Raw genomic sequence first — 13,712 nt, forward strand, 5'->3', positions numbered from 1 at the left:
AACAAATCACACAGAGCTCCTGGAAACTGGGATTTCAGACATTTTATCACATTTGGAGCGTTCAGCATCAGGATGTTACCGGCCACAGTTTCCTGTAAAATGCAAAGTTTTCAGTCAAACTGGTTGTGAAGGTGGTGATACTAAAATTAACAAAGGGAGGAGAAAAAAGGGATGTTAAAAGTTTAAGTTTTTTGATTAAAAACTCAAATTAGGGGCTTCAATACGGAGCCCCTAAAAGGACATGGGAAAAAAAAAAAGAAAAAAGAAACGTTTCGAGTGCACTAGATCCCTATCTAGTGAGCACTAGATACTATCTTGTGCGCACTAGATACTATCTAGTACTATCTAGTGCGCACTAGATACGATCAGTGTTTTTAATTTTAATATTCAAATGAGTATTAAACTAATTTGTCTGTAACTAAAAAATAAATGTAAATTAATCTGTAACCTCTTTTGTTACAGTCTGCATTTAAATGCCCTGTCCTGCAGCCTGATCTAGTGCGCACAAGATAGTATCTAGTGAGCACTAGATACTATCTAGTGCGCACTAGAAGCGTTTCTTTTTTTTCTTTTTTTTACATGTCCCTTTAGGGGCTCCGTACTTCAAACTACATATCCGGCACAAAAACACAACTCTACTTTTAAAATGTGACTTTGTTTGGCAGATATATATAATATATAATAAAATAATGGCAGCGGTTGATAAGAAGAGAGCAGGTTTTTGAGGCTTTATTGGTTGTTTGTAACAATGATATAAAAACTGCTGTTTGACTTGTTAAGTGTGGCGTTAGTGATGGAAATATAGTTTTCTTGTATCTTTTATTAGTCTTTTAATGAATCAGCCCTCAGTGATCTTTGAGTTTAAATAAAGGTATATATTCATCATATTGCTCTTTCTTGTGGTACATAAATATTGAAGTGGTCCTCCTATAAGATGACAACAGCAGTGCGGTGACTCACTTGTGTGTTAGTTCGTCTCTCAATACTTTCTGGTTCCTACGTAACTCTTTAAAAACACCTCAGGAGCTCAGCAATATCCTAAAACACCAGTTCACTGCAGTTTTTAGTCAAACGAACAACAGGAGGAATAGTGCATTTGTTGGGGACTATTTTCAGCGGCGGATTAATCCACATTCTGTGCTTTAGAGCAGTGGTTCTCGAGGCTTTCTTGATTTTAACTCAAGTCGATATTATTATTTAAGATCTAAACTTTGAAGACCTGAAGTTATATTCACATATATTCCCTCTCTGATCAACAGCCTCGTCCTGCAGGAGAAAACAACCAACGAGCTGAGAGAACAATGAGACGAAAACACTGAATGTGTCAGAAAAGAAGCCTGTAAAGTCTGTATGATTGTTAAAAATGATAAAAATACAGAATACAGACAGAGAATTGTATGAAAAGTCCCTACAGCTATAAATAAAACTGATCTCTGATCAATATTCACAGGAAATAATCTGCTCAAAATTCATCTAAATCTCTGGTTTTACACAAACTTCCTGCAGTTACTGAGTTCACTGTTTGGGTCCATTGTTCAGTTTATCAGCTGCTCTCTGCTGTTATTGTTATTATTGAATATTATATGAATAAAATATACTCAGTTTACTCAGTGATTGAAAAAGAAAATGGTTGTAAAGCGGGACGGTGTGTGTGTTCATGGTGCATCACTGATGTGTTTATAATGGAGCTCTGTGGCACAGAGGAAGGAGGTGTATCAGGCTCTGATACACACACACACACACACACACACACACACACACACACAGAGCGCCTGTTACATTCAGTCTCGGTTTTATATTTTCATGTGATTTATTGACATTAAGACATTTTATTCTGAAATATCTGCAAGGGGGAAAGAGGAGGAGGAGGTGGAAATAAAACAGAGGGGACATGAAGAAGAAGAGAGTAACAAAACAGACGGTTTTCAGCAGCAGCTTCAAGTGTCATCCTCAATCTGCTCTGACACACACACACACACACACACACACACACACACACATACAGTCAGGCAGCATTACATCATGAGTTCGGCTTCATGACACAAGCGGGCAGCGTTAGCGAGCACGACGTGGTGAGGTGAACCCGCGTCGGGTGTGAGATGGAGGGAAGAAACCGCAGAGAGACGGATGCAGACGAGCGTGCAGAGGCAAGGTAGTGTGCAAAAGCAATCTGCCACGGGGGCCGAATCCTACCCAGCATGCTGTGAGAGATACCGGACACCATAAAACCTGTCCGTCTGCGAAGAACGTGATGCTTTAGCTCTGACCTGCTGACGTCACAAAACCCAGAGGGGAAAACGGTGAAAACCCGCCACGCTGGAGTGTAGACACAGACCCAGAGGGCAAGATGTGTCTAAACAAAAGATAAAGAGCTTTATTTTGAAATAACCAGAATACTTGAAAACACTTCCTTTAACTTAAAACAAAAAATGGTTTGCTTCAGCTAACAGGAAGAGGTGGGTTAGACTCAAATGGAGGCGCCTTCACATTTTTCAACAGTGTGTTATTCCTAAAATAATTATACTAGAAGTTAAACCAAACCAACACCTGCTAAGATCCAATAAAACTCCAAATGTTGTCTAACTGATCCGATCGCATCTTGATTCCAATATGTTCTACAGGCATGAACACCCAGATACAGATCACATTTTAATACAATGTTTAATAGGTATAAGGGTTCAGTGTTAAATTTATAATCTGTAACATTTCCTCATTAAACAGTGTTTAAACTTTATGTTCTATATGTTGAGTTGTGTTCTCACATTATCCCAAATGTTTCCAACAATGTTCAAACTCAGAGAAATCTGTAATGGTATTCAGAAGCTGTCATACATTGACTGTTGACAGTCTGAAGCCACATTGTTACCATCCACTGTTTAGATCTTGGTGCTTTTTAACTCTAGATTTGAACCGGATGAAGGATTTTAGTCATCGGACGTCTGGATCTTAAGTTATCAGAGAAACAAGCTGAGCTAACGTTAGCAGCAGCTCGGCTCGCAGCCCCTCCGGGACGTCCTTTGTCTGTCCAACAGCGTGGGAGAAGCAGTGATTGTTAAGGTGGAACTGCTTTATTCAGTGTTTTTACAAACATTTCCACAACAGAAATAAGAACATTGGATAGTTATTTTTCTTCTTGAAACTAAACGGTTTTATTTAATTGTACTATTTGCTTTTGTAATAAATGCGGTGTTAATGTCCCATGTGATTTGCCCTTAAATGTAATTCATTGTTTTTGTATTGAATTTTTAAAAAATGGTATCGCCCATCAGCAACTTATTATCTCTTTGAGGACCAGTGTGTAGGATTCAGTGGCATCTAGTGGTGTAGTTGCAGATTGCACCCCACACTCCAAATTCCAAGTGTGTAGAAGAAACTACAGTGGCTGCAAAACCAGTGTCTGGTTTGTCCATTCTGAGCCACCATAGAAACATGGCGAACACATAGCTATGATATTATATTCCATTTCATTCTCACATACAGAAATAATGAAATAAAACCATCACAACAGATTCAGTATTAAATTTTTTTCTCATTTATTACAGGAGGCTTTTGTTTTATATACAGAGACATGTATTTGCAAAATACTAAAAAGTATTTCAACTCAAAGTACTAAAAAGTATATATATATTTATATATATTCATATTATAATCGTCGTAATTATTATTATTGTCTCTAAAACACCAAGGTGGGGTCACTGAGGCACGGCTTTCGCCTCCTTTACACCGAGGTTTCACTGGCGAGAGTTTTTGCCAACGGTTGCAGAGCGAGAGTACCACTGAGATCAGAGGGAAACCTTGTAACTTGCTGTTTGTCTCTTATTTTTTTATGTTTTTGAAAAAGACTTTAAAAATATGGAAACATTGAATATCTAAAAGTTTTACCAACTCAGTGATGGAGAGAAAAAACACTCAAATTTGGACTTGTGTTGCATTTCACTTTTGTGGTAAACTTTACAATAATCTTTTCCTCTTTCATATTTCAAGTTAAATCTTTGGAGTTACAAGGTTTTCACCCTCCGACTGTGACGTGAACCTTCTCGACTTTTTCCAGCAAAAACACAATAAAACTGCTTGTATCAAGAAACCTCTTATCTCCAACTTTGTGAGTTATATCTTCCAGCTCTTTGTGACGGACTGTGGCCGCAGCCTCATTCTGTCTTAAAAATGTCATTAACGATGAGAGAAATCTTCCCAATTTCGGCTGGAATAAAAAATTTGTGAGATTTCAGGAAGGGGAACATTCCACATATTCTTCCCTCCTTTCCTGAAAAAGGCAACTTTCTCGAGATATGAGGTTTCTGGGGGACTGATATGAAGCCGGAGCCAGTTTTGAGAACCGCTGTGAAACCAGTTGCGGTGTAAACGGGGCGACAGGTGGTTTAAGCAGTGAGAGGATGCCTGGAAAAACCAAATCCATGACGACGAAAAAAGTAAAAACATCGTTATTATTATCCTCATACTGTAAATAAGATACAGCATCACTCACTGCCTGTTTACATAACTGTTGTATTGCATTTATCACACAGTTAATAGTAACAATAGTAATAATAATGAACAATGAAACCACTTGTTTTCTGTGCATTTCCTCCGTGTTGGTACGTAGATGTTTGTCGTTTTGTTTTGAAGGTGACAAAGCAGCTTTTGGTTTTGAAACGGGGAAAAGAAGGCAGGAAGGAGCAAAGATTCTCAGTCTTAGAGTTTGTGTTTTAACGCCCCCCTCAGATCTTTATATGGACTCTTCCAAAACCGCCTGGTAGCACCACATGGACTGACCCACAGCTCAGAGCAAAGATGGCCGTTTTCCTCCAAAGTGAGAGTTTATTTTTGCGTACAATTTGTCATATCAGAGCAGGAAAGAAAGTGACACAGATTCTTTTTCTCTCCGCCATCTTTTGAATCTGGGGTTTTTTCCTTTCCTGCTCGGACATGTTGGGGTTTATTTTGAAGGTTTCCACCTCATACAGTCAGTGCAGAGTGAATTCAGTCCAGGTACGGCGAGCTGAAGTTGGTCGTAATGCTGTGGTTGCAGGTGAACAAACTCTTAAGCTTTATTCCAGTTAACTGTCCTGATAGTGACAGTTAATGTGTTGTTGTGCTCAGTGCAAACCAGAGTCTGAGGTCCAGATTCACTAAAGTTACACTGTGAGGGAAACTTTGTGCATGTTTTTCCTCTTCAGTTGCTCAAGTACTGATATTGCGAGAAGGCGTGGGTGTGCCGAAAGAGCTAGACACAGCAACGGTAGTCTCGCTGCCAATTTCCACCAGTGGCCACTCCCACTGTAAGAGAGGCATCTGTGACACTGGTGACAGGACAAAATGCACTTTTCCCTGCAGACTTTAGTGAATCTGAACCTTTTTCGACCGTTTTTTTAAAAAAGAGAACTAAATCAGCCAATCAGCTCTCTGTGCTGTTTGTTCGACAGCTTATGAGAAAGAGTCACAGCAGTGATGGAGGGGGGCGGTGAGGGACCGTGAACCTCGTTCGATATCAAAAAGCATAAGAATCATTTCAGCCAACCAAATGTTAAACCAATCACATAATCACTCAATCCGCCAGTCAAGAAATCAAAGAATCAACCAGTCCTTCAATCAAGCACATTATCAATCAACCAATGGGAAAGCATGGCTTGGAGTGTTAGGGTTCATATGTAGCAGGCACACTCTGGGTCTATTGCTACTGAAAACAGCCCTTCAGCACAACTGCAACCTGAAATACGCCTCGCAGCAGAGTTCAGCAGTGTCTTAAGTATTTACCTAGTTTATATGGTTATCTATTCTCAATAGAATCTAGTAGAAATAGAGTCCAGACGGTGCCAGTAAAATGTTTTTTTTCTTTTATCTTTTTTAAATTAGTCTAGTAAAGCGTTTAGTAAAGATCCCTCGGGTGACCACGACAACAGAGACGGAGAGAGAGAGAGAGGTTGTTCGAGATAATTGAGATCGAAGCAGACCGAACAAACGCTGTACACACACACTTTGACACTTCATCTTAATAAAAACAAGCGGTAACACTGCTTCGCAGCGGCTTCATGCCAGCGTATTCACCTGTGCATCTGTAAAACCTCAATAACACCGTCAGTGCTGCATCGGGAAAACCAGAACACATCAGGTTTCGCCCAATGCTCCGAGTGTTATCGTGCATTTTCAGGATTTCCCCCAAACATTACTCCACAGATTCATAAAGTGAGAGAAAGCTTCTGTAAAGCCGAGTGTTACCGAAGAACTCACTTACAAGGTATCGGCAAACCGTTATTGCTAGACGCGGTTTGTTTTTTTTGTTTTTGTTTCTCTGTGCAAAATGGATAAAGAGGCGCCTCGCTCGGCCTCTGTTCTTACTCCAGGACGCAGCTAAAAACGTGCAAAAAAAATTAATAAAAACCCAACTTAAATAAAGCAACCAACCCGAAAACAAAAGAATAAATAAATAAATAAAAACGCAGTGTTTGGATTTGAAGAGTCTCCTTTCAAACGCAGATATCCTTCAGGGGAAAACTACGAAATCTTCAATATGTCGCTGAATACTTTTAGTTACTGGTGTACTTTGAAATCATTCAAACGATCCATTTCATTTTCTTATCGAGAAAATAATCTAGTCAGTGACATCCAAAGAGGAATCAATCAATCAATAAATCAATCAGAATTTACAAATTTATTTCCCCTCATTTTAAATGAAACTCTTCATATCGATTAGCGGAAACAGGAAGAAGAAAAGCTTTTAGCATCGTCACGCAGTGTTCTGGAAAAACCTGCTCAGCTGCAGCCATTTGTAAACCGCTCATTTACACTCATAACATGACAGAAACTATAACTTTAGAGATATTTTACTGAAAAAGTACTTGTCTTAAACAAGCTTCAAACTGTTAGAATCCCTTTTTTGGATCATGGACTCGACAAGAAGAGTCTTAATTGACCCACTTTTCATTAGTCTGATATTCACAGAAAATCTAAAACAAGGTCAAACTCCGACCAGGAGCTGCGCCTTGTCACCGGGACCAAAGTATCAGAGGACTGTTGCAACACAGACCTTTTCTCTTGTAACACAAGAAGTTTCTTAACTGAGGCACTGTTGCGTATGCTAACTGTACTAGCTGCTGTTAGCTACTTAGTTCTTTTAGCTGTCTGTACCCGGACTGGGAGCTTGAAGGACTGGGGAAGTTTAAACACTTCAGAATCATTACCACTGTTTCTTGTAGCATTTAACAGACAGCTGTTCAAATATAGATATTTAAATAGTTAATTTAATATCATAGATGTGTATCTATCCAGACTATTGGGTTCAGTCTGGTGACAATTGATTCCTGATCTGAAACATCTTGAAAAGTTTATACTGAAAACAGGAGAAACAATCTGATAAAGTCGTAGAATCATCGATAATCAGCTGCCGTGAAACTGTTTTGACAAGGTTTTTCCAGGACACAGGTGACTGATCAGACGCCAAATCAGTGACCTTTTCATGAAACAAAACAGGGTGAAATCCTGATGCTGATGTGCTGAGCTGATTGTCGCACTCCGGTCAGGGCTGGTCGACGCCTCGAAGAACTTATGCCCATTGAAGAATTCGGTCTAAGCTCTTGTGTGTGCCGAGCCGAACTCAGACCAGACGGATAAGTTAATGACAGCGGGTGATTTGTCAAAAAAGTCCGTACAGCGACATTAAATCCCCTGATAGAGGAAAAACTTTATATAAATAATGGCATTAAAATAAGTAAATGTAAGTGAGCTCCAACAAGAGCACACAGAGCCCTGCATAAATGTCTTTGTTCGGTTGGTAAAATGGGAGTAAAGACTGATGGTTTGTTGCACGCTTAAACATGTTTTTAGGAATTTATATTTTTTGCATCTTTGCCAAGCTTGTCTCAAACCAGCAGTCTGGTCCTTTAACTGCACTAAACAATATTCATCCTGCTTTAAAAAAGGAATTTGAGGTGTTTACGGCTTCAGGGGTTTTATGATATGAACGTCTTTTCTTAAAAGTTTATTTAAGGGGTTTGGAATTTGGATTCAAGAGATTAACGATAAATTCACTTGATGAAATGAAACGTCAGCTAACAGGTGGTTATGTAACAACACGCTGCTGTAAAGTGGTATCTGGGATATTTTATGTGTGTGTTGGACCCTGATACCAGATACCGGTCTTGGCAACTCATATGTCATTGATCAATAATCTGCATCCCTTAACCTCATTGTGCAATGTAGTAATGCAGCAGGAATACGTAAGTCTTCTGTTGAAGTTGTTTAAGTGAAGGTGAGCTAAAAAAAAATCTACTTTAAATTTGGACATTTCGACAAATCACCCAACGGCCAAAAAAGTGACGGACATGGGGGATGTTCACCACCGGGGCAAAACACATGTTGGAAAAGTCCGGGACCGTGTAAAAAATCTCATTGTGCACTTGTATTAGGTTTTGGTGTGTTATCTCAAAGGTTCTCAAAGGAAAAAATAAATACATCCCAGGCCCTTTTTTCCAATGTGTCTTTGCCCAGGTGCGGTAAAGTGACAGCACCTGTAAACTCAAAAGTGCAAAACTGCCAACAAAAAACAGATGAAGTTGCTTCTCAGGTTGTTTTTTTTTTTTCCTGACCGCACCCTCTCCTCTTATCTATTACAACGTGGTAGTTCAGCCACTTTCTCATAGCTAGTGCCACTCCAATGTCGAAAGAGAGAGACTTATTTTTTTTCTTCAACTTACTCTAAAAAATATAAAAAATAGTAATAATCGTACCGCTATTAAAAGACTGGTAACATCAACAAAGTTATACTTTTACTACGAAAAACTTTTTCTTAAATCACGTTGTCATTTATTTTCCCTCCTCTCTCGAGTCTCGGTCAGTCAGAAAGCCGTCGACTGTTAATGCGTTGAGAAACACCACCAGGAACACCATCACTCTTACAGCCAGGCGTACTCTGAGAATATTGATCAACTGTGGGAAGGCACAAACCCCCCCAGGCCAATAAATGATGGATACATCTGATATAGTGGTTTTGACCCCTGCAGCTGAGGTCAAAGGTCAGTCAGTGTTCCGAACCCTCGGCTTCGGTCGAGACCCAAGAGGTCAGAGGGATCTACACTTCTGTCTTTTTACTCCAACAAAGGCAGAGCTGACTTGACAGACGGGGTTTCCCTCTCTGTTATTGCAGTTTTTCTGCTTCCCTTTAAGAAACTCCAAAAAACGCTTGAGTCCAGGAATCTCCACTGGGAACAGGAAATAACATTAAAGGTAGTAAATATTCCACTTTGTTTGCTCCTTAACTTGACTCCTCCTGCAGTTCCTCGCTCATAGCTTCTCTTTGCCGCCTTCCCAGCGTTCCTCAGCTATGGTACATTCAGTAAACAAAAGAACAAACAGGCTTAACCCAAATGCAAGGACATCCTCATTTGTTCATTTTTTTTGCTTTTTGGTTCCTGCTATGGTACCGTTTCCTGCTGTCTGTCAGGGTCGACCACTGACGCCGACTGTTCGCTTGGTTCGCTGCCTGCGGTGTCGACAGCAATTGTTTCTGTCTTGCCAGCGAGCGGGTGAAAGATCTCCGACGTGGCTCGCGTCACACTGTCGTAGGACGGCGGGGACGAGGTGGAGGAAATTGTCTCGGAGCGCTCTATCCCTAACAAACTCGAACCATAGTTTTCCCTCATCATGGCGGCGATGAGCCCTTCTTTCTCTGGTGCATCCTCCCCGAACACTACCTCGCCGCCTTCTTCACCTTCGCTTCCTGCATGTCGGGGTGTGGTGATCTGGCGGTACAAGTAGGAGGCGGCCTTCATCTGCCGCCTCACCAGGTGTCTGCGGTAACACCTTTGGATCACGGTGGCGGAAACTTCCTCCTGTTTTCGCCTCAGAGTCGTCGTGATCGGCTCATAGGAGATCTTGGACGGGTTGGCCATCATGAATTTCTCCTCCATCTGCTGCTTAAGGGCATCCATCTCACCGGACTCGCCCAGGACGCGCTTTGTGAAGGCAAAGAGGATGTCAAGGCAGTGGATCTTGTCCCCACTGACCATGGGCAGGTCCATGGAGATCAGTTTGATCTTGTTAGGCTTACCGATGCGAAGCGGTTCTGAGAGTGAGTCAGCAAAGTCTGACAGCTTGGCGTACTCAATGAACTGCGTGGCCTCCGGGTCAAACTTCTCCCAAACCTCGTAGAACATCTCAAAGTCGTCCTCGCTCAACGGCTCAGTGCTCTCCTCCGTGGCCACACTGAAGTTCTCCAGGATGATGGCGATGTACATATTAACCACGATGAGGAAGGAGATGATGATGTAGGTGACGAAGAAGGTGATGCCAACCGATGGGTTCCCACAGTTCCCCCGGACGGTGGTGCCGGTGTGAGGGATGTTGGGGTTGCACTCCTCGGGGGAGTTGTTGAGGATGGGGGTGAGCAGGCTGTCCCAGCCAGCGGAGGTGGTGATCTGAAACAAGCAGATCATGCTGTTGCCAAATGTCTCAAAGTTGAACATGTCGTCGATCCCCGCCTGCCGTTTCACATAGGCGAAGTTGGCCATGCCGAAAATGGCGTAGATGAACATGACCAGGAAGAGGAGGAGCCCGATGTTGAAGAGAGCAGGAAGGGACATCATGAGGGCGAACAGTAACGTCCGGATGCCCTTAGCGCCTCTGATAAGACGTAGAACCCGTCCGATACGGGCCAATCGAATCACTCTGAACAGGGTTGGCGACACAAAGTACTTCTCGATGATGTCAGCAAGCACGATACCTAAAAAACATATAAGAAGAAAAGTAAGTAAATCATATATTGTATTGTGATTATTTTATGGACCTGCAAACATTCATATGCATAGATACATAAACGTATATATGTGTCAGGAGACACGAGTTAACTGGATTCTTCAATGACAGAGAGACTGTAAACACATCACAAACAAAACTTGTTTTAATTGTCTTCCTCTTATTTCCAAAGAAAACATTAATAAAAAATATTTAGGAAAGTGGAGACAGCTTTTTTAAGAAACAGAAAGGTCTGAGTAGAGGCAGCAGCAGATATCTTTGCAACGCTCCTCTAGATGAAGACCAGTTTCATGTTTTCACAGGTTGAATGAGCCATATATTGATGTTGTAATCAATGCATATCACTTTTCATGTACTAAAACAAGGGTTCCCAAACGTTTTCATATTAAGGATCGACACAATGGTTGCACATTAGACCATAGATTGTCTTAAGGAATCCCCTCTCAGCAGTGTGTGAACCACACTTTGAACGATGAAGGTCAGTGTACTTTGCAGCCAATGGATTTTCTTTTTTGTGAATGACATCTTTTGTTATTTATTCATTGTTATTAGCCCCTCATTGTCCAGATTGACCATATTTTCTCTTTGTTTGAAGGATCTATGTAACATCTGTTTTTAAATACCGTCACAGAGAACGGCAAGAAGGTAAAATATTTGAACTTTGGATGGCAGTGCCGGTATTTTTCTGCTCTCATCCACTAACATGACATCTCGTTTGCCTGGTTGTGAATGTGTAAATGGAGCATTAGGGCACGGTAGAAACCTAAACTTAGTCTCTGAAGAATCTATGATTATAATACAGACAGAAACTTTCTTTAAAAGCTCCTTAAAATACGTTTTACACAAACTTCCCGCAGTGATTGTGTTCACTGTTTGGATTCATTGTTTATCGGCTATTCTCTACTGTTATTGTTGTGCATTGAGTATAATATGAAATATCCATAATGTATAATATCACTTCACTCAATGATAAAAGGGTCCCTTCAGGAAAATGGTTGGGAATCTGTTTTAAGGCGACTGATTTCATCTACGCAGCAGAAACTATTTGCTGGATTTCTCAGTTACATCGCCTCAAATCGATAAGCTGAAGATTATTAGTTGACCAAGATTTTCCTTTTATTTGAGGACATTCCTGTGAGTTACATCATCTAAAAGCTCTCGGTTTGGATATTTCAGCCTTTATGTGGCAGCTCTGCTGTGATTACAACGTGAGTAATTGGTTCTGGAGGGCTGAGCTGTCTTTCCCCTCTAACAGCAAGTCAAACACCGTAATTCATCCATCTTTTCCTTGTTATCCTGGAATGATAAACTCAAAGAGGAGCTCGGCTGTCATCACCAGACAGTCCACACACACACACACACACACACACACACACATACACACCCTACACACTACACTACACACTCTATCTTTCATCCGTCTCTCTGTGTTGAGTTATAGGTGATGGAAGGGATGAGCAGGGGGGAGTCGAGAGGGAATCACCATCACATCGTACATCAACTCAGCTAACCCCCCCCCCATCCTGACGTCTCTCACTCACACACACACACACACACACACACACACACACACAGCTGATGTAACGGGTCAATCATGTTTGATTTGTCTCCAGGGACCGCCCTCTGGCAGCTCTGATTGCTGCTGTTACCTTCACCTCCCCCAGGCAGCCTCGTCTGAGCGTGCACACCAACACACATCCACACACACGCACACACACGCAGGCACACACTTAATTACACACACGCACACGCAATCTTGTCACAACACTGATAGCTAAATTACCTGCTTAGGTTGCTGCTCTGTGCTGCCTCTCTAGACTGTGTGTGTGTGTGTGTGTGTGTGTGTGTGTGTGTGTGTTACTGTATATGACCATACAGGACCTTGGTGCAGGGTAAAACATCAAGGCCACCAGGATGGTCACTTTGTTGACAGATAATTGTCAGGCAGACATTACATTACTTCCTGCTGCCACAGCTGATGCCTCACACACACACACACACACACACACACACACACACACACAGTACATGTATGCACATTTGAAGAATGCATCATCTGTAATTTAGATGTAAGATTGGTCCTAAATTGTATTCTATTGGCACCTAAATCCTTCTTGATTTTAAGGGGCGTAGGAAAGCTTAAAAGATACACACAGGAGGCCGATATCTCAGCATTTCAAACATAGGATTTGTCCAAAAAGAAGCCTATTAGGTACGTATGATGTTAAAAAAACATTAAAAAATACATAATACAGATTATTAAAAGTTTCCTAAACTTATCATGAAAACACATTAATTCATCCAAATCTCTAGTTTTTACACAAACTTCTGCAGTGAGTGTGTCAACTGTTTGGGTTCAATGTGCAGTTTATCAGCTGTTCTCTACTGTTACTGTTGTAAATTGAATGTAATATGGAATATACATACAGTACGTCACATAGTCAGAGGTCGTTATTTAACAAAAGGAAAAAGGTTGGTGCTTTAGAGTGAGAGTAACAACTGTTCTAATCAGTTCAACATTTAGTCAAAACAAAAACGTAAAGTGTCTGTAAAGGGGAGACTCATGGGTTGAGGTCAGAGGTCAAGAGACCCCTTTGAAAATGGCCAAAATGTAACCTAACTTTAGAGCTTTTTTGCCTCATTCCTGACATGCTAGCAAGACACGGTTGGTCCAGATGGATACTAGTATCTTTGGCTTTAACACAGAGTCCGCTACAGCCTCAGAAAGACAATGCGGAGTGGAAAAGCTGAGGATGACGGGGTGGCCCGTCCCAGAGGAAACGCCCTTGCACAGTAAACTTAGAAGATCTATTTTTTCATGTTTGTTGCCTCAGGATGTATGTTTTGTTTTTAAAATATTGGTAATTTCAGCCATTTTAAGAATTTACTCCTTTTTAACTCAATTCCTCCTTTTTGTTGGTTCTTATTTCATTCAAGCTTCTCGCCGGAAACCTTTCGGGAGGTAT

The 13,712-nt window shown here is 41.2% G+C and overlaps 1 protein-coding gene across 3 annotated transcripts in view; it reads right to left on the reverse strand.

Annotated features, from left to right (window-relative positions):
- Positions 1-3,509: 3,509 nt before the first annotated feature.
- Positions 3,510-13,712, reverse strand: part of LOC127359479 (sodium channel protein type 4 subunit alpha-like) — a 177,532-nt gene continuing 167,329 nt past the window's right edge. For all 3 annotated transcript variants that reach the window (XM_051393283.1, XM_051393282.1, XM_051393285.1), the window contains one exon: positions 3,510-10,714. In XM_051393283.1, the coding sequence (XP_051249243.1) occupies positions 9,408-10,714 (1,307 nt within the window). In that variant the 3' untranslated portion in view covers positions 3,510-9,407. The remainder of the gene's footprint in view (positions 10,715-13,712) is intronic.

Source organism: Dicentrarchus labrax, unplaced genomic scaffold (assembly GCF_905237075.1).
Source record: "Dicentrarchus labrax unplaced genomic scaffold, dlabrax2021, whole genome shotgun sequence".
Lineage (NCBI taxonomy): Eukaryota > Metazoa > Chordata > Actinopteri > Moronidae > Dicentrarchus > Dicentrarchus labrax.